Source organism: Oryctolagus cuniculus, chromosome 6 (genome assembly GCF_051225735.1).
Source record: "Oryctolagus cuniculus isolate XC-2025 breed Fujian yellow rabbit chromosome 6, ASM5122573v1, whole genome shotgun sequence".
NCBI lineage: Eukaryota > Metazoa > Chordata > Mammalia > Lagomorpha > Leporidae > Oryctolagus > Oryctolagus cuniculus.
In genome coordinates, this window is record NC_142872.1 from 22,824,079 (window position 1) to 22,851,661 (window position 27,583).

The 27,583-nt window shown below is 48.7% G+C and overlaps 1 protein-coding gene across 8 annotated transcripts in view; it reads left to right on the forward strand.

Annotated features, from left to right (window-relative positions):
• Positions 1-17,094: 17,094 nt before the first annotated feature.
• The window catches only part of HSPA4 (heat shock protein family A (Hsp70) member 4), a 45,874-nt gene continuing 35,385 nt past the window's right edge, over positions 17,095-27,583 (forward strand). For 4 of the 8 annotated variants that reach the window (XM_051844196.3, XM_051844198.3, XM_051844197.3 and 1 more), the window contains exon 1: positions 17,095-17,547. In XM_051844196.3, coding sequence (XP_051700156.1) covers positions 17,441-17,547 — 107 coding nt within the window. In that variant the 5' untranslated portion in view covers positions 17,095-17,440. The remainder of the gene's footprint in view (positions 17,548-27,583) is intronic. The other 4 variants (XM_070076094.2, XM_089335852.1, XM_051844200.3 and 1 more) reach the window with 1 other exon arrangement.

The window sequence follows — 27,583 nt, forward strand, 5'->3', positions numbered from 1 at the left end:
TGGGTTTCATTGACTTCCTCTCAGGTCAAGCCCTCCGCTCCTTCCCAAATCCCACAGTCCCTGAGCATTGCCAGGTGAAGCTCCCTTCTTTCAAGGCCTGTTCAGGCTCCTTTCCATCTTGCTGATAGCCCCAATCAAGAAGCTGCAAACACTTCTAGACTGTCCTCTCGTCCCCAGGCTCCGCCCACTTCTCGGGATTCCACTCTCTTATCTGTAGTCAGTGTAGATTACACCGCAAAGTTTATAAAATGCCTTTGGCTCCAGCCTGGAGGATATTTCCCAACTACTGCACAATCCTGCTGCTGGCAGTGGGCAGGAACTTGTCCCGGACCGGTCCTTTCTTTGTCTGGCTAGCATGTATAATGGCTCCGTAAACCCCTTTATTGACAAAGAGAAAGAAAGAAAGAGAGGAAGGGAGAGAGAGAGGGACAGCAAGCACCAAAGCTCGCCCAGGTCTGTATGTGTGTCCCTCAGCTCTGCTGTTCTAGTGAATCACCTTTTCTCTCGTGACCTCTACAACATGAAATAGCTTTAGGAATGACCCTCTAGCTCATGATGACAGCCCTCTGAAAACTGGGGATTAGTGAACCTCTGTCACCTGCAGCATGTGCCTGAACCAGCTTGACTGGTCCCTACTGGACCAATCACGGTCTCGCACCTGGGAGACTGATATTGGAACTAAAGTTCTCCGGTTTCCATCCCTGCACAGGACTGGACTGGAAGCTTGAGCATGCCCAGCAGAAGGCTAGCCAGGGTGTAGGGAGAGAGGCAGCTGGTCTACAGAGAACGAAGTATCTGAATCCAAACATCTCCATCGGGAAGTGGCAGAAATCTCAACTTTAACGATCTCTTCCTTGGCTGAGTGTGTCTCTGATGCCGTCTTTGTTGTCCTTGCTCCTCTAGTCAATGCTAGAAACTAGAAACTCCAGTTTCCCGGAGAGGGAGATGCCCGCTCCCGCTTGGCCACTCCTTCTCACCCCCGTGTCTTGCCGAGGACGCCTCTGCCAGGCAGCCCCTTCTTGGGTAGGGTCTGGTGACACTGCCCGAGTCCAGCCGCCAGCCTGCAAGTGCAGCAGATGAGAGCAATTGCGTTCCCTCATCACACCAGACTGCCTTCTCTTCTTACAGCCGGCTCTCTCCAGTTCTCTTCTCTTTCTCTGTCCCTGCTTTGTTCGAACAGGAAAGTTGGCAAGTGCACTCCTGAGCAGATGGCAAGCCGGGGCACAGAATGCAGGTCCTCCCTGCTCGTGGGCAGCTCTCGCCAGGCTTCTCAGAGGCCTCCCGCCCCACTAGTCCTCCCCAGGGAGAAAGTGCTTTCTGCTCCTCTCCTCCTGGGAGAGGAGGAGGCAGCTTCTCTCCTCGGGTAATTCTGTAGTCCCCACGGGGCAAAGCCCCAGCTCCCTCTCGTCCCCAGCTCTCCCACGGAGGCTGCAGGGAAGGGTGATCTGGAGTGGGGTGGAGGCAGGAAACGCCAGGCTAGTTCTGCCCACCCCCTTCGGAGAGTTGGCCGGCTCCAATTACTGCCAGTTTTCTTAAGGGTGTAGGTTAGTTAGCACTTTCTTTGCCCCCACGTAGGGTCCCCAGTCATCAGTTCTAGAACAGCTGGGGAGGATCTCATGTCAGAATGACAGGCGCCACCATCGTTACTCCTGTATGTGTGGAGCACTGTGCCAAGTATTTAGCATTCGCGGTCTCACTTAGTCACAGCCTGAGGCAGGGCATGTTGTTTCCCCCGGCTTCCAGGGTAGGGAACTGAGATTTACAGACTATTAAGCCATTTGCCTAAAGTCACTCAGGCAGTACGTGGTGGGGCTAGTATTGAAGCCCCAGTTGCAGGGTTACAGTGCTTTTAAGGAGCCCCCTGGGGGCCAGCGCTGTAGCTTAGTATGTTAAGTCTTTAGCTGTGGTGCTGGCATCCTGTATGGGCACCAGTTTGTGTCCCAGTTCAAGTCCCAGATTCTCCATTTTCAATCCAGCTCCATGCTGATGACCTGGGAAAGCAGTGGAGGATGGCCCAAGTGCTTGGGCCCCTGCACCCACGTCGGGGACCAGGAAGAAGCTCCTGGCTCCTGGCTTCGGATCCGCCCAGCTTCAGCTGTTGAGCCCATTTTGGGGAGTGAACCAGGGGATTGAAGACCTCTCTCTGTGTGTCTCTTCCTCTCTCTGTCTGCAACTCTGCCCTCAAATAGAGAGGCAGAGTTACAGAGAGACAAAGGCAGAGAGAGAGAGAGAGAGAGAGAGAGAGAGAGAGAGGTCTTTTATCTGCTGGTTCACTCCCCAAATGGCTGCAATGGCTGGAGCTGGACGGATTCAAAACCAGGAGCCAGGAGCTTCTTCCAAGTCTCCCATGAGGGTGCAGGGCCCAAGTACCTGGGCCATCTTCTACTGGTTTCCCAGGTCATCATTTTGGAGCTAGATCGGAAGTGGAGTAGCTGACTTGACCTGGTGCCCATAATGGTACCAGCACCACAGGTGGAGGCTTAACTGTAACACAGTGCTGGCCCCAGGAAATAAATATTTTTTAAAAAAGGGAGCACACTGTACTCCCTCACTGGTGTGCCCATGAGAAGCACCCTTGGGCCATAGCTTTGGAAGGTGAGAGTCCTGGAAGTAGAATTATTGTCAGAGACTGAACTCTTTCTACCAAATGCTCTCCAGAAAGGCAACCAGACCATCAGGTCCCTTATGACTTTGCCAGTACTGGGTGTGACATTTAAGAAAAATCGCATCCAACATGATGTATGAAAATCACCTGCCATTATTGTTTCAGTTAGCATTTTAAAAATCCCAAGTGAAGTTGAACATTGCATATGTATGTCACTGGTATTTATTCCTTTTTCTTTTTTTAGAGATTTATTTATTTATTTGGAAAGCAGAGTTAGAGAGAGAGAGACACAGAGAGACAGAGAGAGAGACAGTGAGAGAGATCCTTCATCTGTGATTAACTCCCCAAATGGCTGCAATGGCCAGGACTGGGCCAGGCTGAAGCCAAGAGCCGGGAACTCCATTCAGATCTCCCATGTTGGGGCAGGGGCCCAATTACTTGGGTCACCTTCTGCTGCTTTCCCAGGTGCATTAGCAGAGTACTGGATCAGAAGTGGAGTAACCAGGACTCTAATTGATGCCCATATGGGCTGTCAGTGTTGCAGGCAGCGGCTTAAGTTGCTGTACCACAATGCTGGCCTCAATTTTAACAATTCTTAAAAGTACAATTCAGTGGTATTTAGTACACTCACGGTGAATGTTGTGCATCCTTCACCACTAACCAGTTGCAGAACTTTTTCATCATCCCAACCATAAACTCTGTGTTCATTAAAATAACTCCCAATCTATCCCTTTCCCAGTGTCCTGGGTAACCTCTGTTCTGTGTCCTGTATCTATCTATGTATGTGCTTATTCTAGGTTCCTCATGTGGATTGTCTGTGTCTGATTTACTTCATTTAGTACGATGTTCTCAAGGTTCATTCTTGTTCATTCATGTCGTCTTTATCAGGATTTCATTCCTTTTTGTGGCAGAATGATAGACTAGGTGTATACCACATTTTATTTATCTGTTTATCTATTGGTGGGCACTTGAGTTATTTCCATTTTTTAATTAAATTTTTTTTTAATATGGGAGGCAGAGAAGTGAAGAGAGTGAGAGCTCCAATTTGATGGTTCACTCACCAGATGCCTGTGGTGACACCAGGCAGAGGCCAACATCAGGGATGGGGAACTTAATCCAGGTCTCCCAAGTGGACAGCAGGAGACCTTGAGATGTCACCAATTCTTCCCAGGGTCTGCATTAGCAGGAAGCTGGAGTAAGTACCAGAGCTGGGCATCCAGACTAGGTACTGGCATGTGGGACTTGGGTGTCTTAACTGCAAGGCTAAGTGTCTGCCCCTCCATCTTTTGGTTATTGCAAATAATATCGGGCCAGCGCTGTGGCATAGTGGGTTAACGCCCTGGCCTGAAGCACTGGTGTCCCATATGGGCGCCAGTTTGAGACCCGGCTGCTCCACTTCCGATCCAGCTCTCTGCTGTATGTAGCATGGGAAGGCAGTGGAAGATGGCCCGGGTCCTTGGGCCCCTGCACCTGTGTGGGAGAACTGGAGGAGGCTCTCGGCTCCTGGCTTCGGGTGGGCACAGCTGCAGCCGTTGTGGCCAATGGGGAGTGAACCATCAGGATGGAGGACCTCTCTTTCTCTCTCTCTCTGCCTCTCTCTGTGTAACTCTGACTTTCAAATAAATAAATAAATCTTAAAAAAAAATAATATCACTATGAATGTTGGTGTTTAAGTTTTTGTTTGACTCTTTGCTGTCAATTCCTCTGTATTTATACCTAGGAGTGAAATTATTGGCTCATATGGTAATTCTATGCTTAACTTTTTGAAAACAAAGTGTAATTTTTAAAAAGTTTTAAACAGGGGCAGGCCTTTGGTGTAGCTTTTAAGATGCCGCTTGGGATGCCTGCATCCACTGTTGGTTTCCTGTGTTCAAGTCCTGGCTCTGCTTCCAGTTGTAGCTTCCTGCTAACGCATTCCTTGGGGGTAGGCAGGGTCTGGCTCAAATACTGGAGCCCCTTCCACCATTATGGGAAACCCAAGTGGAGCTCTTGGCGCCTGGCTTCCGCTTGGCTTAACCTAGGCTGTTGTGGGCATTCAAGGGGTGAACCAGTGAATGGTAGATCTGTGTCTCTATTTCTCTGACACACTATGTTTCAAATTCAATTTTTAAAATTGTCAAAGTTAAAAACCTATACATACACAGTGTAGACAAGTCAGAGTTTTATTTCACTTCTTCATGAGGGATCCAGCAAGAGTCAAACTAACAATGGAGAATTCCAAAGTCTAACATGAGAAAGAGAATGCTGAGATTAGATTACTAAATTAAATACAGAACTTTGTTCTACAGGGTCATAAAAGCATGATCTTTGGGTATATCTGTTCTTCCAGTTACAAATAATTTGCGCCTCTGTCCTACAAAAATCATTTGCAACTACCTATCTTCTGTTAGCTAACATTTAAGTTTAAGGTGTTGGGGCTCTAATCTATCAAAATGGCAAGCCAAAGTTACATTTGCTTAAGGAGTCAGGTTTGTTACACAATGTTTTGGCTTGCTAACTAAAGGGCAAGCAGTAATCATTTTTGCCTTATCCCCAAATTTGGGTTCCTCTTCATTTTGTACTTATTACCTTTCCTTAAGCTGACAATCTTTTTTTGTATTGATTTTCCTGTCTCCTTTACTGTTTTTGTCTGTGGGTATTATGCTTACCAAAGTTCACTGCACATGTGTGTTTGTGTGCAGATGGGTGCCTATGGACATGTTAGCTTTATTTTCTAGTAATGATTTTATTTTTGACATTTAATTTGTAAATCAAATATTTATCAAAAATATGTTGTTACATTATGAATTGAGGTGGAGAGCTAAACATTTTTACGAATACTTATCTAATGTCTCCAGATAACATCCTTTGACTAACTGGAAATGTCATGTATTGCATACTTAATTCTGGACTTGATTTCTCTTCCACTTGATTTGCCTCTCATTGCTGGTGCTGTCTCACAGTTCCAATTATCATTACTTTGTTCTACTGTATTCTGACTTGCACTTCTTTTTTTAATCTACATTTAAAATTTTTTTTTATTTTTTCAAGTGTCAGAGAGAGAGAGAGAGAGACAGAAAGGCAGAAAGAGTTCCTGTTCATTAGTTCACTCTGTAAATGTGTGCAGCAGCCAGGATGGGGTTGTGTCCAAGGCAGCCGCTTGGAACACAACCTGGGTTTCCCACATGGGTGGCAGTGATATAACTAGTTGAGCCATCACTTGCTGCTCCCAGGGCCTGCCAGAGCTGGGTGTAGAATCTAGGCACTGCAGTGTGTGTTAAGGCCGTCTTAATTGGAAGGCCATATGCCAGGCCCTCCCTCTCTGTGCTTCTACCGGGTGCCAGCAGCCGCACCTTTCGCAGAGTGAGATGGTCTTCACAGACGAGGGCTGTGGCTAACCGCTTCACAAGCAGCAGCGCCTGTGGCCATGGAAAAGTGTGGCATGATTGATAAAAATCGACTGAAAAGCCTGGAGAGAGATACTAATTAAGGAACCTGAAAGCAAGTGCTGAGGAAGCGTGTGTGTGTGTGTGTGTGTGTGCACAGATGGGCACACTTGTGTGTGTGAGCGTGAGGAAGTGGTGGGGACACAGTGAACCAGCAAACCTGTGCACTATGTACGATGTCTTCGGGGGCTCTCAAAAGAGGACCGCTGCTGCTTTCCTGTGTTTTCCCCTTTCCTCTTGTCGTTTTTCTCTCTTCCCCTTCCTAGGCCACGCCCTGTGAGCCAACGCTGTGCCCCTGCTCTTCCTCCTGATTATGCCGTGGAGGCCACAAGGGCGGCCTGTTTCCAAGAAAGCTTACCCACAAGTTCAAGATTTCAGTGCTTAGGCTTTTAACTGCCAGCTAGAAGCCCAGACAGCGGCTTTCCACAACCAGCATGCTGTCAGTGGTCTCCTTTTTTGTTTTCTGACCTGTCCCTTCTTTCTTTCTCCAACCTTTTAGCAGGCCTCCCCCCCTACCCCAAGCTAGAATCATCTCTCCTGGAAGCAGTCTGTGCCTTCACGTCTGCACACTCACAATTGGATTTGCTACTAAGTTCACAGTCCCTTTGCAGTCTGGCTTCCAACTTCAAATCCAAGGTCTCTTGGCTTTTTTTATTTTTTAAAGATTTATTTATTTATTTGAAAGGCAGAGTTACAGAGAGGCAGAGGCAGAGAGCGAGAGTGAGAGAGAGAGAGAGAGGTCCTCCATCCACTGGTTCACTCTCCAGGTGGCCACAATGGCTGGAGCTCTGCCATTCCAAAGCCAGGAGCCAGGAGCTTCCTCTGGGTCTCCCAAGTGAGTTCAGGAGCCCAAGGACTTGGGCCATCTTCTACTGCTTTCCCAGGCCATAGCAGAGAGCTGGATCAGAAGTGGAGCAGCCAGGACTCGAAGTGGTGCCCCTATGGGATGCTGGCACTGTAGATAGCAGCTTTACCTGCTAAGCCACAGTGCTGGCCCCCTCAAGGTCTCTTTGAAGCCACGCTGTGGAGCCCCTGAATCCTGAGCTAAGACTTGACCAAACCACACCAACAAATGAAGAGCAATAATGCCTCTGAAGGAAAAGACAGTTGGGCCAGGTATCCTGCTTTGTATAGTCAGGCCATGGCAGTGAGAATCCTGTCTTTTTTTTTTTTTTTCTTTCTTTCTTTCGGTTTTGAATTTCAACAGAGGATTCTGATTTAGGCCATGGTAGGGTCTACAGAGGGACTCCGTATTATGTCACGTAACGGGACACTGCTTTGTTCGTGATTTTAAGCACTCGCTCCCAAGCCAAGCCTTGCCTAGCTGGGCTGTGCTCTGGTAGAGCCTGGTCAGCCCCTGGAGCAAAGCTGTAAGCCTGTGAGGTTTGCTGTGCTCCCCCGCTCACTGGCGCTTTCCTTCTTGTGCTTGTGATCCTCATCTCAGGCCAACCCTGACCTGGCTCTCAGTCATGTCCATTCCCTGCCTGCTCGCGGGGACGTCCGTGTGTCATAGTGTCCCCAGCTTCAGCAAGGGATTTTACTCTGAGAGAGGAAGTGCTAAGAACGAACATCAGAGAAAAGCCTAAGAAGGAGTCATTTCAGGTGCCATTCAGAAGCCCTTGGAGAGCTCCAGGGAGCCCCCCCTCTGAGCCCCTGCACCGTCTCTCATCCGGGGAACCACAGATACTCCAGAGACAGCTGTGCTCCTCCCCGCTGGGCACGCCCCATATGTGCTAATGCTGCTGGAATAAAGAGCCCTCCCGAGCTCTGCTCCCTGGCCTAGGCTGCTGACCCAGTGCGAGTCTTATGGGCTACTGTTCATTCTTTGGTGGAAATGTCATAAATAGAACCGCATTTGGCCGGCGCCACGGCTCAATAGGCTAATCCTCCGCCTTGCGGCGCCGGCACACCGGGTTCTAATCCCAGTCGGGGCGCCGGATTCTGTCCTGGTTGCCCCTCTTCCAGGCCAGCTCTCTGCTGTGGCCATGGAGTGCAGTGGAGGATGGCCCAAGTGCTTGGGCCCTGCCGGCTGTGGTAGACATTGGAGGGTGAAGCAACGGCAAAGGAAGACCTTTCTCTCTTTCTGTCTCTCTCACTGTCCACTCTGCCTGTCAAAAAAAAAACAAAAAACAAAAAACAAAAAACAAAACCGCATTTAAAGAGTATCCTTTAGGGCCAGTCATCCAGGTTTTTTTTTTTTTTTTTTTTTTTTTGACAGGCAGAGTGGACAGTGAGAGAGAGAGACAGAGAGAAAGGTCTTCCTTTGCCGTTGGTTCACCCTCCAATGGCCGCTGCGGCCTGTGTGCTGCGGCTGGCGCACCGCTCTGATCCAATGGCAGGAGCCAGGTACTTATCCTGGTCTCCCATGGGGTGCAGGGCCCAAGCACTTGGGCCATCCTCCACTGCACTCCCTGGCCACAGCAGAGAGCTGGCCTGGAAGAGGGGCAACCGGCAGTCATCCAGTTTTAAAGAAAAATGACTTAATCACATTTTCACTCTCTGGTGAGTAGCTCATTCTTCTGACATATTTCTAGAATACCGAAAGTTCTTATCATGCTTTTTGTTTTATAGCATCTCCACTGTGGGAGTTGCTTCTGGGTGAGGCCAGGTTATTTTTCCAGGGTTAGCTTTTATGTTTTCTGGATGAAACGCCTGATCTTTCCAGCAAGTTCATGTCATCTCTGCTTTCGACTGCTGCCACTGCTGCCCTTGGCCATGGGTTTGGGCTCCTCTGCCATCCCCTGGAAAAAAAATGGTGTTAGTCACTCGACTCTGAGTGAGGGCTGCACTGCTGACGTTCAAGTGTCAAACTGTAATCATCTGTGATATATTTAGATTGTGAACTCACGTTACATTTGAACATTAACTATCTGTCAACAAGAAAATAAATGGCCCGCCTTTGGCTGTGAAGCAATATATGGGCAGACTGCCACATGAACCCAAGTCTGTTCATAGTAACACTGATCACTTATCAGATTACAAATATTCACTGTCTAGATGCCTCTGAAGTGAAGAACGTCAGAATACCAGGGGCCACCAGGCCGTTAACATCATTGTCTTTAGTCTGACAGCAACAAAGAAAGGGGATTCCTTTCCTTTGAGACCGCATGAGCCAGCGCAGGACGCTCTTGTCTTAACAAGACTAAGAGCTACCAGAAGAGCGCTCAGGGAGGTTTTGTCAGTTCTAGGATTGGGATGACAACTGGAGCTGTGGCAGGAGAGCTCTCTGGGGCGCCTCCAGACTCTGCAACAGGCTGCCCGGGCAGACCTGGGCGAGGCAGCCGACCAGAGCTACAGGCTGGCTGTGGGGTGGAGCTGCTTGAAGAGAGGGTGGGGCTAGGAGCGAGTGAGGCAAGCCAGGAACATTATTGGTGATCAAGGGGCCTATGTGAGGAGGTTAATTGTCATGATCATACCAGCTTCTTGGCCTGCAGAAATCTGCGCAAAGTTCACCCAACATTTTAAGGTTATAAAGAGGGAAAGGGAGGCTGTCGTTGTGATGCATCTGGTTAAGCAGCTGCTTGCAAGTATGGCATCGCATATCCAAATGTTGACTGAGGCCAGCTGCTCCACTTCCAACCCAACTCGCCTGGGGAAGCAGTGGAGGATGGCCCAAGTGCCTGGGCCCCTGCCACTCACATGGGAGTCCCAGATGGAGTTCTAAGTCTCCTGGCTTTGGCCTGGCCCAGCCCAGGCCATTGTGGCCATTTGGGGAGAGAACCAGGAAATGGAGGACCGACCTCTCTGTCTCTCCCTCTCTTTGTCTCTCTGCCTTTCAAATAAATAAATAAATAAATGTTAAAAGTGAAAAAAAAAAAAAGAAATGACCAGGAAAGCTAATGATGCCACAAGCCATATGCATGAAGCCTCATGCGTAAGTGAATTAAAAAAACAGGGCTTTGGAGAAGGAACACCACAAGAACACGGTGCTACTGGTGAGCACACAGTTTGACACTGAGGGTGGAGTAATGACCAAGAATTTCAGCCAATTTGGGGTTAGGAATGAGCTGTGATTGTAGTATATCAGAAGAGCATTATAGTTAGAAAATGCACTAGTGAAAAAAGTTGGTGCTAAACTATTAATTCCTTTTTCAAAAAATAATTGTTTATTTATATTTATTTTAGAGTCAGAGAGATATAACGAGATAGAAACAAAGAGAGCTCTTCTCTTCACTAGTTCAATCTCCAAATGCCCACAACAGCCAGGGCTGGGGCAGGCTGAAGCCAGTGGCCTAGAACTCAAGTTCTCCAAATGCTCACAACTTCCTTGGATGAGCTGAGCCAAAGCCATGAGCCTGGAATTCAGTCCAGGTCTCCCAGGTGATGGCAGGGATTCAAGTACTTGGACCATCACCTGCTGCTTCTGGAGTGCCCATTTGCAGAAAACTAGATAGGAGCGGCTTGGACTCAAGCCAAGCACTCTGATACTGGATGGGGTGTCCCAAGCGCTATGCAAAATACACATACTTTAAGCCAATATTTTCATTTTAAAGATTTGTTTATTTATTTGGAAGAGTTGCAGAGAGAGGGAAAGAGAGATCTTTCATCTGCCTGTCCACCTCCCCCCTCCCAAGATGCCACAACTGCCAGGGCCTGGTCAGGTCAAAGCCAGGAGCCAGAAGCTTCATCCAGATCTCCCAGGTGGGTGGCAGGGGCCCAAGTACTTGGGTCATCTTCTGCCACTTTACCAGGTGCATTAGCAAGGAACTGGATCTGACATGGGGCAGGTGGAACTGGAACCAGTATTCTGCTATGGGATGCCAGTGTTGCAGGTTGTGGCTTAACCAGCTGCACCACAATGCTGGCCCCAAACTGGTATTTCTTATATTTGTTTTAGGAATTCACAAAGTTAAACAAGATTCCCACAGGACTTCTTAAATTGTTTAAAATGGCAGTTCTGAGCTATTAATATACCCAGAACAGTGTCCTGTGGAACATAATTTGGGAAAGGCTGGCTTAAAGTAATGTTTTAATAGATGCAGTCAAGTAGGAGCACTTAGACCAGCAGTAGGAAGCTTGCAGCCCACCTGGGAGTGCCTGGTTCTGATTCCTGGCTTTGGCCGCTGACTCCAGCTTCCTGCCAGTGTAGACCCCTGGGAGACTCCAATGACTGAGTAATTGCATTCTAGCCACCCACAGGGGATACCTGGGTTCTGTTCTTGGCTCCAACCCTGGTTTTGGCTCAGTCCTCAGTGCCAGTGAAGATATTTGGAGAGGAATGAGCTGGTAGATAGGCGTTTTCTCTCTCTCAATAAATATAAAATAGGAGCAAAAAATTTAAAAAGGTACAACCACTTATATATAACAAAAATACTGAAAATACTCCAAAATGTCAACAATGAATGATGAGTTGATATTTTCCTCTTAGTTTTCTGTGTTTACTTTAAAGGAACTGTACAAAGGGGGCCGGCGCTGTGGCGTAGTAGGTTAATCCTCTGCCTGTGGTGCTGGCATCCCGTATGGATGCTGGTTCTAGTACCGGCTGCTCCTCTTCCAATGCAGCTCTCTGCTGTGGCATGGGAAGGCAGTGGAAGATGGCCCAAGCCTTGGGCCCCTGTACCCGTGTGGGAGACCAGTGGAGGCTCCTGGCTCCTGGCTTCGGATCGGCGCAGCTCCGGCCGTTGCCGCCATTTGGGGAGTGAACCAGCGGACGGAAGACCTTTCTCTCTGTCTCTCCTCACTGTCTGTAACTCTAACTTTCAAATAAATAAAATATTAAAAAAAAAATTGGAACTGTACAAAGAACACAGGTTTAAAACAAGTGCTGGTATAGGTGTAGGGGACGAGTTGGAGTTTTAAAAGCTGTGTAAGTTTGAGCAAGTTCCTTATCAGGTCTTGGTTGTCTTATCTATAAAACTGGAAAAATATGGGGCATAGCCAGGTAAGCCGCTGCCTATTATGCTGGCATCCCATTTAGGGTGCTGGTTGCAGTTCTGGCTGCTCCACTTCTGATGCAGCTCCCGGCTAATGCACCTGGGAAAGCAGTAGAAGATGGCCCAAGTACTTGGGCCCCTGGACCCATGTGGGAGACTGGGAAGCAGCTCCTGACTCCCCGCTTCCACCTGCCCTTCCCCACCTGCTAGCTGTTGCAGCCGTTTGGGGAGTGAATCAGTGGATGGAGGATCTCTTTGTCTCTGTGAAGATTAAATGAATTACGAAAATGAAATCACTTAGCACATCTGGCGTGCAGTGAGGGAGCTATAGATGTGGTAATTCCTATTGTTACTAGGTTGCTGGAGTTTAGAGTTTAAGAAAGGAGTGTTGTTTGGTCTCAGGCACTGGTGCACTCACTGAGAGGTCAGGCAGCAGAAAAGCACCGTTACCGGAGCACGTAGCTGCCTTGAGCCACAAACAGTGGCCAGAGCAGCTCCTGAGTGTGGACCAGGATGCCGACGGACTCCTGGCAGCGAGGATTATGAGCTCGCGGCTGACTGAGAACCTGTTGACTCTGGTGCGCAGCCTGTGAACACCGTATGTTTCTTCTTTCTTTTTTTTTTTTTTAATATTTATTTATTTGAAAGTCAGAGTTACACAAAGAGCAAAGGGGAGACAGAGAGAGAGAGAGAGAAGAGAGAGAGGTCTTCCATCCGCTGGTTCACCCTCCAATGGCCAGAGCTGGGCTGATCCGAAGCCAGGAGCCAGAGGATTCTTCCGGGTCTCCCACGTGGGTTCAGGGGCCCAAGGACTTGGGCCATCTTCTACTGCTTTTCCAGGCCAAGCAGAGAGCTGCATAGGAAGTGGAGCAGCCGGGACTTGAACCAGTGCCCATATGGGATGCCAGCACTGCAGGTGGCAGCTTTACCTGCTATGCCACAGCGCCATCCCCCACACCATATATTTCAAAAGAAGCAAACACCCTTGTTTGTGGTGGCTCAGAACTAAACCTAATCTTTACACCAGAGAAAGGCATTTAGCAACTTCCTGCTTCAAAAATACCCAAGATGCTGTGCTGAATAAAAAGAACTTGTGCTCTGACTATGATGCCTCCAACATTGAATGTTCTGGAAACTTGATTGCTTCACAGTTGTGATTCCTGGAAACGTGCCACTTTGGATTCTTCAGAATTCTCAAATAACTTTTTCTGACTTCATTTATTTAAATATCCCAGAATAGCCTCTTGAGCTATAAGTTTGATGATCCAGGAAACTATTTATAGCTGGATGAGTACTCTCTGTGACTGATGTTAGTTATGTTTTATTTTGAGAAGGACAAATCATTAAAAAGATTGATATGGCTGTTGGAATTTTAAACTGAAAGCAGTGCCAAAGCGAACAAGGCAGGTAAGGAATGGCTGGAACATAAGCAGATACAGACGTACTTTTTGCCAGTTTAGCTAAGACTGAGGAGGCCTTCCAAGAGGAGGAAGACACAGTCAGTAATCCAGACATGGTGATCTTTTAGAAGATTGGATACTTCCGCCTAGTCAGCCTGGGCTCTGTTGGCTCAATAGCTAACAACTCAGATAAACACATGGAGACAGGGCTCTTTGCCATAATTATCCTTAGAGTTGTTTGTGTCCCCCCGAGACAGGAGAAAAACAGATACAGGACAGTCAACCTGATTTTTGCTTTGAGGCTTTGGAGAATTGTGGTAGAATGTTAAAAAAAATTAGCATCTATGTCATTTTTAAGTGTAGAGATCAGTGTCATTTGTGTACATTCATATTGTATAGTTGTCACAACCCACAAAACTTTTTCATTAACCCAAACTGAAATTATGTCTCTACGTAGTTGTTACTCTCTGTTCCGCTCTTCCCCAGCCCATTGTGTCTCCATGTATCTGCCTAAGCTAGCTGAGAGATACAAGTGGAATCTGAAATATTTGTCTGTGTTTTGCTTCTTTTGCTTAGCATGTTTTCAATATGGAGGGTTAATGCATGTTGTAGATATGTCACATTTTCATTCTAACAGCTGAATAACACTTCATTGTATGTATTTACCCTATTAAAAAAAATCCAATAAATACATGGAGACAGGGCTCTTCGTCATAATTATCCTCGGAGTTGTTGGTATCTCCCCGAGACAGGAGAAAAACAGATACAGGATGGTCAACCTGATTTGACCATGGGTTGTTTCCTTCTTTTGAGAAGTATGAATAAGCTATGAACATGGGTGTACAAATAAGCTTGTTTCTTCTCTTTCAAAAAAAAATTCTCCTTGCTGCCTCAGCGCCTTTCATGCCAATTATCCATTTACAGGCAGCACCTGATGCTTGTGTTTAATTACCAGAACAGATTTTCATTTTCCTAAATATGAGAACTGTTTGTAATTTGCAAGTTTAAAGGCAAACAACCTGGGCTCTAGAATTGCTCCTAGAGACTGTACTGCCTCCAAAGGTAGCAGGAAATGTAGAGATGGACCTCTGTTAAAGGTGAAATGTACTTTATTTTTTTTTTTTAAGATTTTATTTATTTATTTGAGAGACAGAGTTAGAGACACTGAGAGGGAGAGACAGAAAGGTCTTCCATTTGCTGGTTTACTCCCCAAATGGCCACAATGGCCAGAGCTGAGCTGATCCAAAGCCAGGGGCCAGAAGCTTCCTCCTGGTCTCCCACATGGGTGCAAGGGCCAAATGTCTGGGCCATCTTCTACCGCTTTCCCAGGCCAAAGCAGAGAGCTGGATCGGAAGAGGAGCAGCCAGGACTAAAACCAGAAGCCATATGGGATGCCTGCACCTCATGGAGGACTAACCTACTGAGCCACAGCGCTGGCCTCCACTTTCTTTGCTTGTTCACTTCTTAAATGGCCCAAGGGCAATTACCGCAGCCTTCAGAGCTTCATTCTACCCAACAGCAATACAGAGAAGTGTCCTCCTCAAGCCACTTTAGTTCTGGGTTGGATTTTCCATGTTGAACACAACCCTTTCCTTTCTAGGAAACCCCTCCTGTCTCCACCACTGTATACGTATAGCACTTGCCACCTAGTACCAGGATTCCCCTTACTTTCTAGCTACCCTTCTGATGGGGTGAACCAGGTTTTATAGAGTTGAAGCTGCTACCCTGTTAAAGGCCTTTTAAAAAATCACAAATATTTACTTTTAAAAGATTTTATTTAAAGGAGTCCACACACACACACACACACACACACCCCTTCTATCCACTGGTTCACTCCCCAGAAGGCTGCATCAATCAGGGGGCAGGAACCTCTTCCAGGTTTCCCAGGTGGGAGCAGGGACACTAACTCTTGGGCTACTTTCTATGCTTTTCCCTGGCCATTAGCAGGAAGTTGGATTGGAAGTAGAGCAGCAGGGACACAAAACTGGCACCCACATGGGATGCCAGTGTTACTAAGTGGTGGTTTTTCTCACTGGCGCCAGTCCCTAAAAGTCACAAATATTTAGAAGTCACAAGGTATCTCTGGACACTTGGGGATCCAGATCCGAGGTCATTTATCAGAAATGCTTACGTACAACTGCTTCCTGAGCTCAAGCCGGCTGCCCTGTTTTTTTTCCTACTAATTTTTCATATACTTTATTGACTTACGAGTCCAGCAGGCAGTATTTGGTCAGTTAAGAAAGTCACCTCACTCAACACAATTCATCACAGTGCTGTGAGTGATCCCAGTCCCTGGATTTGAGGATGGAGAGGCCAGTCCTTGAATCCAAGTGTAGGACACTTGCTCGTTGATTTCATAGCGACCCTTCGTGTGTGGGTGTGGGTGAAGAAGGCAAGAGCACTGTGGCGAGTGTGGGCTGGCTGTTGAGAGCTTAGCCAGGAGGGCAGGTGGACTCAGTGGGTTGTCAGCCTCCCCAGAACTCCAGGAAATTTGATTTGCTGAGCCACTGCCTCAGATCTGGAGAACCAAGGGCAATATTCAAAATGCTTCCAGTGCCACGCTGCAGGACACAGACCCCAGTTCGACTTCCTGTATTCTTGGCTTGGCAACTCACCAGTTCTGAGATTAAAGCGAAGCTTTTAGGGCACAGGTTTTGATAACTGTAACCAGTTCAAGTAAATGAAAACCATGGGGGGCCGGCACCGTGGCTCACTTGGTTAATCCTCCGTCTGCGGCGCCGGCATCCTATATGGGTGCCGGGTTCTAGTCCCGGGTGCTCCTCTTCCAGTCCAGCTCTCTGCTGTGGCCCAGGAGTGCAGTGGAGGATGGCCCAGGTGCTTGGGCCCTGCACCCACATGCGAGACTGGGAGGAAGCACCTAGCTCCAGCCATAGCGGCCATTTGGCGGGTGAACCCACAGAAGGAAGACCTTTCTCTCTCTGTCAAACAAATAAATAAAGAAAACCCTGGTACGGACGCTGTGGCCTAGCGGCTGCTCCACTTCCTATCTGGCTCCCTGCTAATACGCCAGGGAAAGCAGCGGAAGAGCCCAAGTGCTCGGGCCCTGCACTCACCGAGGGAGACCTCAGAGAAGCCCCTGCCTTTGCGGCCATGTGGGGAGTGAACCAGTGGATGCAAGACCTCTTTCTCTGTAACTCTGAAATAAGTACACCTTAAAAAACAAAAGCAACCGCCTTTTCCCTCTGAAATCCGACCTCCTCTAACCGTGCCCAGGCCCTCCACCACTCACACTGGCCCTGAAGCGGGGGCTGCGTTAGCCGCGCGGAAGCCTGCCGTCGCCTGGCCGGGCCGGGTGGCCGTCACCCACCTCGGCGGCCCTGCACCCAGCTCTGCGCGGGTGCTGCCGTCCCCTCAGTCTGACCTAGGGACACACACGGGGCGACAAGGCTGAACGAAAAGAAACCCAGACGGTGTGACTGGGCGTGGGCTCAGTGCAGGGACGAAATCCAACGCATGGATTAGCGTTCTCATTTTGGGGCCCAACAGGTGGCGTGCGGGTGATGCCACCACCGGAAGTCCCTTTGAGATAAACAGCGGAAGTAGGCCGACAGCGCTTCCTTCGTCCTCCGCCTCGAGCCGGCTCAATGGCCTCCTCCGGAGGGGGAGGCGGCCCGCAGCTCGCCGGCGCGGCGCAGCGTCGCTGCGGCAAGCGCTGTGCGCAGGCTCACCCCTCCACCTCCGCGGCCCAGCCGGCTCTCCGCGGCTTCGGCCCGCCCCAGGCGCGCCTGCCAGGATGTGACGTCCTGCGCTTACGCAGCTGGGGGCGGGCCCTCGGGAGGAAAAGCGTCTGAGCCGGGATCTCGCGAGAACATTCTGTCCCCCTCGCAGCTCTCGCGCTGCAGCCCTGCTCCCGTCGCAACGAGATCCTTCGAGATCTTCTCCGCCCCCGCTACCGGTGCCCCTTCTGCGGCCGCTGAGCCGGAGCCGGCCTGAGCAGCGCCCTTGGCTGCGGTCCGCTTTGCAAGGACCGAGGCGCTCGCGTGGGTACTCGCGCGTCCTCCCGCAGCCCCGGTCTCCTGGCCCTCGCGGCCCGCCCTCCGCGCGCCAGCCCCGCCGGGGTCCGTGTCCTGTGTCGGCGGCCGGACCCGGGCCCGAGTCCGAGCAGTAGCCGGCGCCATGTCGGTGGTGGGCATAGACCTGGGCTTCCAGAGCTGCTACGTCGCTGTGGCCCGCGCCGGCGGCATCGAGACGATCGCTAACGAGTACAGCGACCGTTGCACGCCGTAAGTGTGGGCCGGGCCGGCCGCGTGCGCGGGGGCCGGCGAGGGAGCGCCCGCTGCCGTTTGCGACCCTCGCGGCTTGGGGAGCGCCGGCCGCGGGGTCGCCCGCGTTCCGAGGGTCCGGTGCGTGAGGGACCCCGCTCACGCGTGGCCGCCGCCGCCATGCGCGTGGGTGTGCGCTGATCGCGAGGCCTTTCCCCGCGGCCCGCGGGCCGGACGAAGGCTTTGAGCGGGGCTGGACAGCGTGGGGCGCGGTGGGCACTGGGAGGGGAGGCCGGCCTGGGACGTGGGATGGGGTCCCCCCTCCCTGATTTTTTTAAGCGGGCACAGGCTGGTCTCAGAGAGTCGGTACGTTTTTTGAGGCCAGCCCGGAGCTCGGAGCTTTGCACACAGCAGGCGCTTAATGGAAGTAAAGTTGAAGGGGTTCGGGCGCTCGCCGGCCGCAAGGCCCACGTGAGTGGGGGCGGGGCGGCGCCCGGAGGAGGGAGTCGGAGCGGCGGGGGTCCGGGCTGCGGAGGGACCCGGGTCCGAGGGTCGCCGCAGCGCGGGTACGTGTGGGGAAGGGGCTCTCTGCGTGGGGTTTTGTTGCAGGATGCGGCAGGGTGTGCAGTCATTGTGTGCGCAGCTCCCCGCTCTTCGCGGCCATGCGTGCTTGCCGGTGGCTAAGCAGTGACTCAGGGGCTCGCTTTGGCTCCTAGAACCCAAGTTACGGGGCCAGTGTAGACACAGCCCTGAAAAATGGTGACTCATGCAGGGCTTGCGCTGGTTGCAGAGAATGCACACGGACACCCGCGCATCCGTCGGCTTCCTCTCGGACCAGGTCTTACAAAGGCGCTGTAGTGCTCACCAGGTCTCGGTGCATTTTTACCTTGATTTTTCTTTTTTTTTTTTTTTGTCTCACTAGGTTGGACTGTGTCCTCGCTTTATCTTCACTACTCCGAAGGCTCAGGTTTCCCTTTCGCTGGGAAAGTTCGTAGCCCTCCCATTTTAGATTCACCGGGTGCTTCCCCTGAAAACCCGCCCTGCAGCCGCCAACTGTAGTTTGATGTCTGTCCACTTTACACTTTGCTTAATAACTTTATTGAGATCCCAGTCACTTGTCCTGCGGTTAAGCCGTTGGAAGAGTGCGATTCGATGGTTTTCAGTGGAGTCAGAACACACGGAGCTGTCCCGTTTGAGGACATTTTTATCCACTCCCACCCCTACCAGTCAGACCTCTTTCTTCATTGTTCACAGTTTTTAACAATGGGGTATTCTATTTTTTATTTCCAGACTTGTATTTCCCAAGCTTGCCGGTGGTTTTTAATCATTTTAGCGTTAATGGCCTGTTTGATGCCGTCTTGTCTGGATTCTAGATGTTCTTTTTCTGTAAACAAAAAAAAAAGTCTCAAGGAATTAAAAACCTAGAGGCCTGAGTTACACGTGAAGCTGCTTAGTCCCGTCTTGCCTAGTTTTGAATTTATCTCCAAAGGGAACTCAGAAAAAACATCCCAAATCTTGGGAAGAAATCAAATCGTTCCTGTTTTGTCTTTTTGGTAGTTATCAAGCTCTCTCTCTCTCTCTCTCTTTTTTTTTTTTTTTTTTATTTTAGACAAACAGCTACAACAGTTTTACCATGAATTCCATTTGAAACTGAAAGGCTTGTTACAAATCAAAGAATATAATTTCCACTGCAATTAATTTTGCTTCAAAGAATAAGTGATAGGTGACAAGGTAGAGCATGCGATTGCAGGAAATACTGTCAGGTTTTAAAGTAATTTTCTACATTTGTCCTGTTTTTTCTTGTATATTCTCAATTACGGGAATGTCAGATGCCCAAGTAATTTCTGAATTACTGATTAACTTTCTTTACTGGAATCTTGAGCTCAGTGAAAGTTGAGAGTGGAGAGGTTGCTGGTGTGCTAGTCCTGAAGAATGTCTCTAGGCTCACACACAGGAGGTGGAGCTGAGATGCAGGTCCGGGAGGGTTGCCTGTGGTGGAATTCCCTCATTTTGGACTGGGACTGCGGCAGTCTGCATTCAGTTTTTGAGGAGCCAGTAGAGTCGTAACCCAGAAGAGGTGTTTGTCTTCCCACTGAATTTTGGCCTCATTTAAGCACCTTTTGTTTGCCTGGGATCTAGCAGCCGTCCATGTTAAGTATTGAAGGGTCTGTGGCGGGAAAAGCCAGACGCGAAACAGAAGTGTACAATTCCTGGGGAAGGGCAAGGTGGAAAAGTACAGAATACTGTGAGAATCTCACAAGGAGACCTGGTTTAAATCGGGCTTGGGATGGAGAGGGACTGTGTGGAGAAGGGCCGTTGGCTTCTGGGGACTGTGTAGGAATTCAGTGCCTGGGGAGATCCTGGTGGCTTTGCGGGAGAGCTGCTGTAGGCTCAAGGGGGAAGGCTGAGAAGAGCCTGCCACACTTGCCGGGTCGAGAGGACCAGGCTGCTCTTGAGCTGCTGGAGAGAGTGGTGTGAGATAAATCTGAGGAGTTTGGCAGGGCACACTAGGTGGCAGGGCCCTGTCAATCCTGTTACAGAGTAGTGTGTAGTACAGGAGGGCGTGGCGGCACTTAGGTGTTTCAAGTGTGATTAGACCGTACCAGCAGGGTGGGTATTCTGAGATGCATGAGGGGGAGGAGGAGGATGCTGGGGGAGACTATGGCCTTGTTGGTTTCCTGTGGGAGTTCTCCAATATGTGGGAGCTTGGCAGAAACACCAGTGGCTTGGGAGGTAAATTAGGTGGGTTTTAAATGATGAGTGTTTGTGCTGACACTTTTTTTGATTCTGGCCTTTAGAATAAGATGGGAACTGCCTCTTCTTTTTAGTTGAGTTATTTCAATAGGAAAGTTATAACCTTAAAGCTTCTTTGGAGAAAAAAATGTTACTGGACTGCCAAGGATAACCAGAGTTGATTGGGCCATACTTTGTATGAACAATTTATAGGCTAGAAGTGAGTTCCTTAGGAACCTGTGGGTGAATTGTTTATATTATCATTTTTATGGACATGAAATAAAACAATACTCACATATTAGGAATTCGAAGCTGTGAAATGGTCTATTAATAACTACTCTTGAGAGTAAAAGCTGAAAAGTGTGTACAGTTGCTAGTCAATTGGTCCATTAACCTGTGGTCCCTTAGTTGTTGAGCAAAAGTATTCCTCTGTAGCACATTGTGTAGCTCACGGTGAAACAGCAGGATGACTTGGATCTTTTGGATGCAAAGAAAAGTTGTGTTTTTGTTTTTGTTTTTGTTTTTGTTTTTTTTATAACAGGCAGAGTGGACAGTAAGAGGGAGAGACAGAGAGAAAGGTCTTCCTTTGCCGTTGGGTCACCCTCCAATGGCCGCCGTGGCTGGTACGCTGCGGCTGGCGCACCGCGCTGATCTGAAGCCAGGAGCCAGGTGCTTCTCCTGGTCTCCCATGCGGGTACAAGGCCCAAGGACTTGGGCCATCCTCCACTGCACTCCCTGGCCACAGCAGAGAGCTGGCCTGGAAGAGGGGCAACCGGGACAGAATCCGGCGCCCCGACTGGGACTAGAACCCAGGGTGCGGGTGCCGCAGGCGGAGGATTAGCCTATTGAGCTGTGGCGCCGGCCAAGAAAAGTTGATTTGTTAACTATGCTTCAGACTACTAAGTCTAATGTAGAGATTATGAAAGCAGTGTCTTAGAATCATTTAAGAATTAAAATATCTTATGTCCAAACTGATGGATGTATTCTCTAGGAACTTTATTTCATTATGTTCTTACATAGCAAATAGTTGTGTGCCTCAACAACACTAAAGTACTAAGATAAAACTAAGTTTTGCTCCTTTTGATGTCAACCTTTCCAGATGGCTGAATGGCCAGGGCTGGGCCAGGCGGGAGCCAGGAGCTTCATCCAGGTCTCCAGCCTGGGTGCAGGGGCCTAGGGCTGGCCTCTGACCGCAGTGGGCCATCTTCCACTGCTCTCCCAGGTGCGTTAGCAGGGAGTTGGATCGGAAGTGGAACAGCAGGAACTCGAGCTGATGCCCATATGGGATGCTGGCACTGCAGCCCACTGCTCAGCCTGCTGTGCACAGCGTGGGCCCTGCCTCTTTTTTTTGATTCTGAGGTCAGGTGGGTGTGTTATGGACATCTAAGGTGTGAAAGGTGTGTGTGCACTGGGGAAGGAGCACAAAGTAATTCACTACAACAAAGCGCTGTAGCTTCAGAACAGCTGCTTTGCCACTAGGACACCATCTCATGTTGACTCAGGCCCCTGAAAACTTGTTTCTGTATTATCTTCCCCCATGTGCAGCTGGGCTGAGGACACTGCAGAAGGCTCTAGCACTTGCCCAAAGCTGGCCTCTCAGTGTTCCCGTTGATTTAAATCTTAATTGCTCACTTTTTGTTGTTAAAGGTTTATTTATTTGTCTGGAAGGCAGAGTTGGAGTGAGGGAGAGACAGAGAGAACTTCTGTCCACTGGTTCACTCCCCAGATGGCTACAGCAGCATGGCACAGGGCCAGGCTGAAGCCAGGAACTTCGTGTTTCCCACCTGTGTGGCAGGAGTCCAGGTAGTTGGGATGTCTTCCCCTGCTTTTTCCAGGCTATTATCAGGGAGCAGGATCGGAAGTGGAGCGGACAGGACATGAACTGGCGCCCAAGTGGAATGCCAGTGTCACAGATGGCTTAACCTGCCTCGCCACAACACCGGCACCTGTAATTGCTTCCTTAGTAGCATGACTTTGTATCTGCAGAGTACTGTTTTTCCTGTGTTAGGTCACACGGGCTGATCGTTGTAAGGAAACAGTCTCAAGTCTAGTTCTTGGTTTCATGTAGGCCCGAGAGGGAAGCGCCAAGTGTTTCCACTCTAAGGCCTGTGAACTCTGCTTGTTCTCTACAAACCCGTATACAAGTGGTGGATGACCTCACTGCTGAACGTGAAGCTCAGAGAAAAGGGATTGGGAGGAGAGGTTCAAAGCTTCAAGGATGGGAAGAAGAGGACCCCACACAGGGCCACCGCCACCTTCTCCGATCACTGTCTGATCACACGCATTGTATCCAGCGGAGCTCTGCAGTTCAGAACCAGCGACCACAGCGTTGCTTGTTTTTTGTTTTATCCTTGTTGTGTCTGGAATGGGGGACAGGATTGGAGCTTCCATGCCTGCTCTGAGATCACCAACCTCCACAGACCTCCTTGTGTTCAGCTATTTGCAAAATTTCTTTGAAATTTTCGTGTTGGGGTCCTGAGGGAATAATTCAGCCCCAGAAGGAAGACTTTGCAGAGATTTATTGAGGAGAAGCGAAACCTGAGTGGGGCATTTCACTTGTGTTTTTCCAGGGTTCAGTAACATTTATTAGGATGGCACAGGTGTATTTACCTGTGTGCTCTCAGTGACCATCTATGGCAGCAGGGACACTGTGGAATTAATCATCTTTATCTTTTTTCATGCTCATACTTGTCTCTCATTCTCTGATGATCTTGCACCAGAAAGCAGTAAACTAAGTTCTAGAGCTGGACCTGATAGTCATTTTTATCTTTTTGGCTTTCCTTCTCAATTAAATACTAAGTTTCTTAGTTTCTGAAACTGTTCAGTTTGTTTTACGTTTTGATCCAGTTAAGCAAAATTATCACATAGTGCTTTCTGGTTGACTTTTATGAATGGAAGCAGAATTAAGAAAAAACTGCATCATTAAATAATTTTAAAGATGATTGGCTTTCAGTGGACAGTTTGAGAAGGTAAAACAGCTTCTGGGGGTCAGTGCCGGCAGCACTGGCATCCAAGAATGTACCTGTTCAAGTCCTGGCTGCCTCTGATCCAGCTCCCTGCTACTGTGCCTGGGAAAGTAGCAGGAGGTGGCTTTAGTACTTTTGCCCCTACAGCCCATATTGGGGACCTAAATGGAGTTCAGACCCAGCTGTTTGGCCATTTGGGGGCAGAACCAGTGGATAGAAGATCTTTCTCTTCCTCTCTCTGTAACTCTGCCTTTCAAATAAATAAATCTTTAAAACAAAATGAAACAGCTTTTGTAGCGAACTAATTGGTGTATTTTGTATAAAATATAGACCATGGCTGCATTGCAGCTATAATGACACCTAATTTTTATTACTTATGATGTGCTTGTCTCTGCCATTAGTCTTTTTCTTTTTTTGAATATGAATACTTTTTTTTAAAATTAAAGATTTTGTTTTATTTATTTGAAAGGCAGATTTGTAGAGGCAGAGGGCGAAGGAGAGGCCTTCCATTGGCTGGATCACTCCCCAAATGGCTGCAACGGCTGGAGCTGAGCTGATCCGAAGCCAGGAGCCAGGAGCTTCTTCCTGGTCTCCCACATGGGTGCAGGGGCCCAAGGACTTGAGCCATCCTCTGCTGCTTTCTCAGGTGCATTAGCAAGGAGCTGGACCTAGCAAGGAGCTGGACCAGAAGTGGAGCAACTGGGACGCGAACTGGCACCCCTGTTGGATGCTGGTGCTGCAGGCTGGGGATTTAACTGTGCCACATCGCTGGTCCCATCCTCGGTGGAACTTTAATTGTTGTTGTGTAGCAAAAATTGGAAGTTCTAATAGTGAATTTTCATTGCTTTGTAACAAGTTGGGAACTATTTGCAGTGTATACCTAGACCAACAACAAAAAAGAGGATAAATAATTTGAGCCAAGCATTCTTTTCGACTATGAATCGATGGGCCACTTTGCATTGCTATTTGGAATGCAGATGTAGCTTTTAAAAGAAGGCAAACATATTAACTGACTTCGAGGAGAATATTGTCTAGAGCACATTAGAAATTAATGTTCTGTCCATTAAAACATTCTCTAATAACAGAATATAGCTTCATTGTCCAAAACAGTAGCCAGAAGCCACTTTTGGGTCTTTTGTGGTTTAAATGGGATTAGTGAGACTGAAGCATTGAGTTTTAAATTCTGTTGAAGTTTGAATAAATACCCACATGTGGCTAATGGCTACTTTCTTGGATAGCACATATCTATAACCTAAGACTTCAGGTTTTATTAATTAATGCATTTTATGTTCAGATCTGGTATGCACATGTACATTTGTGTGCGTTGATTTCATTCTTTTTTTTTTTTTTTTTTCTTGGAAAGGGAGAGAGAGGTAGAAATAGAGAAAGAGGTTTCCTATTCACTGATTCTCTCCACAAATGTCCACATAGCCAGAGCTGAGGCAGGCTTATGCGGGGAGCCAAGAACAAAATACAACTTGCTACATGGATGCCATGGGCCTCAGTTAGCTGCAGCTTCCCAAGGTGTGCATGAGCAGGAAGATGGTTGTCTGAAATTTGACTCCGACTGGAACCAGAGCACTCTGATCCAGAATGCTGGTGTGCCAAGTGGTGTTTCAGTCACTACTAAAGACTCATCCTTCCTGACCTTTCTCTTCTAACCTTTCCATTGACTGTTAGTCCCCAAACATAGATTGTCGTGTATGGTTTGTAAAAAACTATCTTAGGGTGGTTACGCTGTGGTGCAGCGGGTTAAAACCCTGGCCTGCAGTGCCGGCATCCCATATAGATGCTGGTTTGAGCCCCGGCTCTTCTACTTCCTATCCAGCTCTCTGCTATGGCCTAGGAAAGCAGTAGAAGATGGCCCAAGTCCTTGGGCCCCTGCGCCCACATGGGGGGACCTGGAAAAAGCTTCTGGCTTCTAGCTTTGGATTGGCTCAGCTTCGGCAGTTGCAGCCATCTGGGGAGTGAACCAGCAGATGCAAGACCTCTCTCTCTCTCTCTGGCTCTACCTCTCTCTGTAACTGTGTTTTTTCAAATAAAATAAATCTTAAAAAAAATTTTAGAAGAGGGAACAGAGATGTTAGCAGTCATAGTTCAGTTTGTTGTCGGGGCTCAGTAGAAATAAAGCCTCAGTTAGTAAGTGTAAAGAGGAAGAAGTGATTAGTTTCAGGGAGTGCATTGGGAAGGCTTTAAAGCCAGAAGAGGTGATGTTCCTGGAGACTGAGAGAAGACCCAGGCGTTCCAGGTGACAGAGCGTGGCATGGCGAAGCGGACACTGGGGACTGTGATGCTGATGGGTGAGGTGCAGCTCGAAAACGGGGTTGAGTTGGGCTGCGAGAGGCCTGAGGTTCTGTGTCCAGGAGTCTGAGCCTTTAATTTGTTGGGTGTTGTGTGGAAAGTAATTAAAGCAAGACAACTTGAGAGTTACAGAGATAGGGTAAGAAATTAGCCCTCCAGTGGAGTTTACAGGCGGGCAACATTAGTGTTGTTGATTCTGAGAGCTGGTGGTTGTTTTGAGGAGATGCAGATTAAAGCAAGGCTACAGGAGATAATGGAAGATAGATAACTTTGTGATTCAGTTGTGTAGGGGTTGACGTTGGGATGCACCTTAGAGATTCCGATCTGATGGATTTGTGGAAAGATAGCGGTGTGCCAGTTATTAGGTAGAACTTTGGAGTGGAAGGACTGAATGGAATGGGCACTTTCCTGAAGGGTGGTATGGACTGTGATAAGAGAGACTTAGAAGTGATAGCAGGAGGTTTTATTTATTTTAGTGATTGGTAGCATATTTGTGTAAAGGAAGAAGTTGACACCTGTGCCCATTTGTTTTGTTTTGTTTTGTAAGTTTATTTTAAAATCGCAGCTAGGGAGAGATTTTCCAGCAGCTGACTTACTCCCTCACTGCCTGCAGCAGGAGTCAGGAACTCCTTCTGTAATCTCCCACGTGGACGGCAGGAACCCAACCTGCTGCCTCCCAGATGTGGGTATCCGAGGCATTGATTAACCTGTGCTACAATACTTGTCCCTCCTGTTCTCTTGCAATTGGTAGACCCAAAGAACTTAGGATGCAGAGGAAGCCTAATGAAGTCTCAGGCTGTGTCATGTTCTTCCCATCAGTTAGTTCAGAGCATTTTTGCTACTGCTGTTTGGGAAAATTGGTTCACAGGAACTCTTAGTCAGTTGCTAGAAAGGGTGGCTAAGGTCCAGAGAGTTCTAGCCTTCTCCCAATTTGGAGAAAGCTATTAAGTTGATAAAGATTATCTAGTATTTCTGTAGCTAAGATTTGGACCAAGGCAGAATCCTTACCCTTTTAAAAAAAATTCTTTTTTTAGACTTATTTTTGTATTTGAAAGGCAGAGTTACAGAGAAAGGAGAGAGAGAGAGAGGTCTTCGATCTGCTGATTCAGTCTTCAGATGGCTGCAACAGCAGGGGCTGGTCTGGTCTGAACCAACGAGCTTCTTCCATATTTCACGTGGGTGCAGCAACTGAAGCACTTGGGCCATCTTCTGCTGTTTTCCCAGGCTCATTGGCTGGGAGCTGGATCAGAAGTAGAACAGCTGGTGGCCGGTGCCGCGGCTCACTAGGCTAATCATCCTCCACCTTGCGGTGCCGGCACACCGGTTCTAGTCCCGGTCGGGGCGCCGGATTCTGTCCCGGTTGCCCCTCTTCCAGGCCAGCTCTCTGCTGTGGCCCGGGAGTGCAGTGGAGGATGGCCCAAGTGCTTGGGCCCTGCACCCCATGGAAGACCAGGAGGAAGCACCTGGCTCCTGGCTTCGGATCAGCGCGGTGCACCGGCCGCGGCAGCCATTGGAGGGTGACCCAACGGCAAAGGAAGACCTTTCTCTCTGTCTGTCTCTCTCTCACTGTCCACTCTGCCTGTCAAAAAAAAAAAAAAAAAAAAAAAAGTAGAACAGCTGGGACTCAGCTGGCACCCATATGGGATACTGGCATCACAGGCGGCGGCTTTACTTGTTAGAGCACAGTGCTGGCCCTAGAACCCTTCTTACTCAGCAGAATTGGAAGAACTGAGTTCAGAGGGGCTGAGAGGGTCAGAACTGGAGTGGAGCACATAGAGACATGATCTAGAGTCCTCAGGCCATCACTTCCAGATTGCAGGACCTTGGGTAAATGTACCTATTAATGCCTTTGGACTTTGATCTCTTGTAAAGTGTTCAGACACGATGCTTCTGAGGGTTCAATGGCACAATTCATAGAAGCAGTTGGTGTAGCCATTATTAAAGTGTGGGAGAGAAGGCTTGCAGCTGTAGGGCAGTAGACTCTGGGAAGAGTCTTTTCTTTCAGCAATTTTTGGGTGATGTGGATAAGTTTGATGTTATTCTAGGTTGAGAGAGAG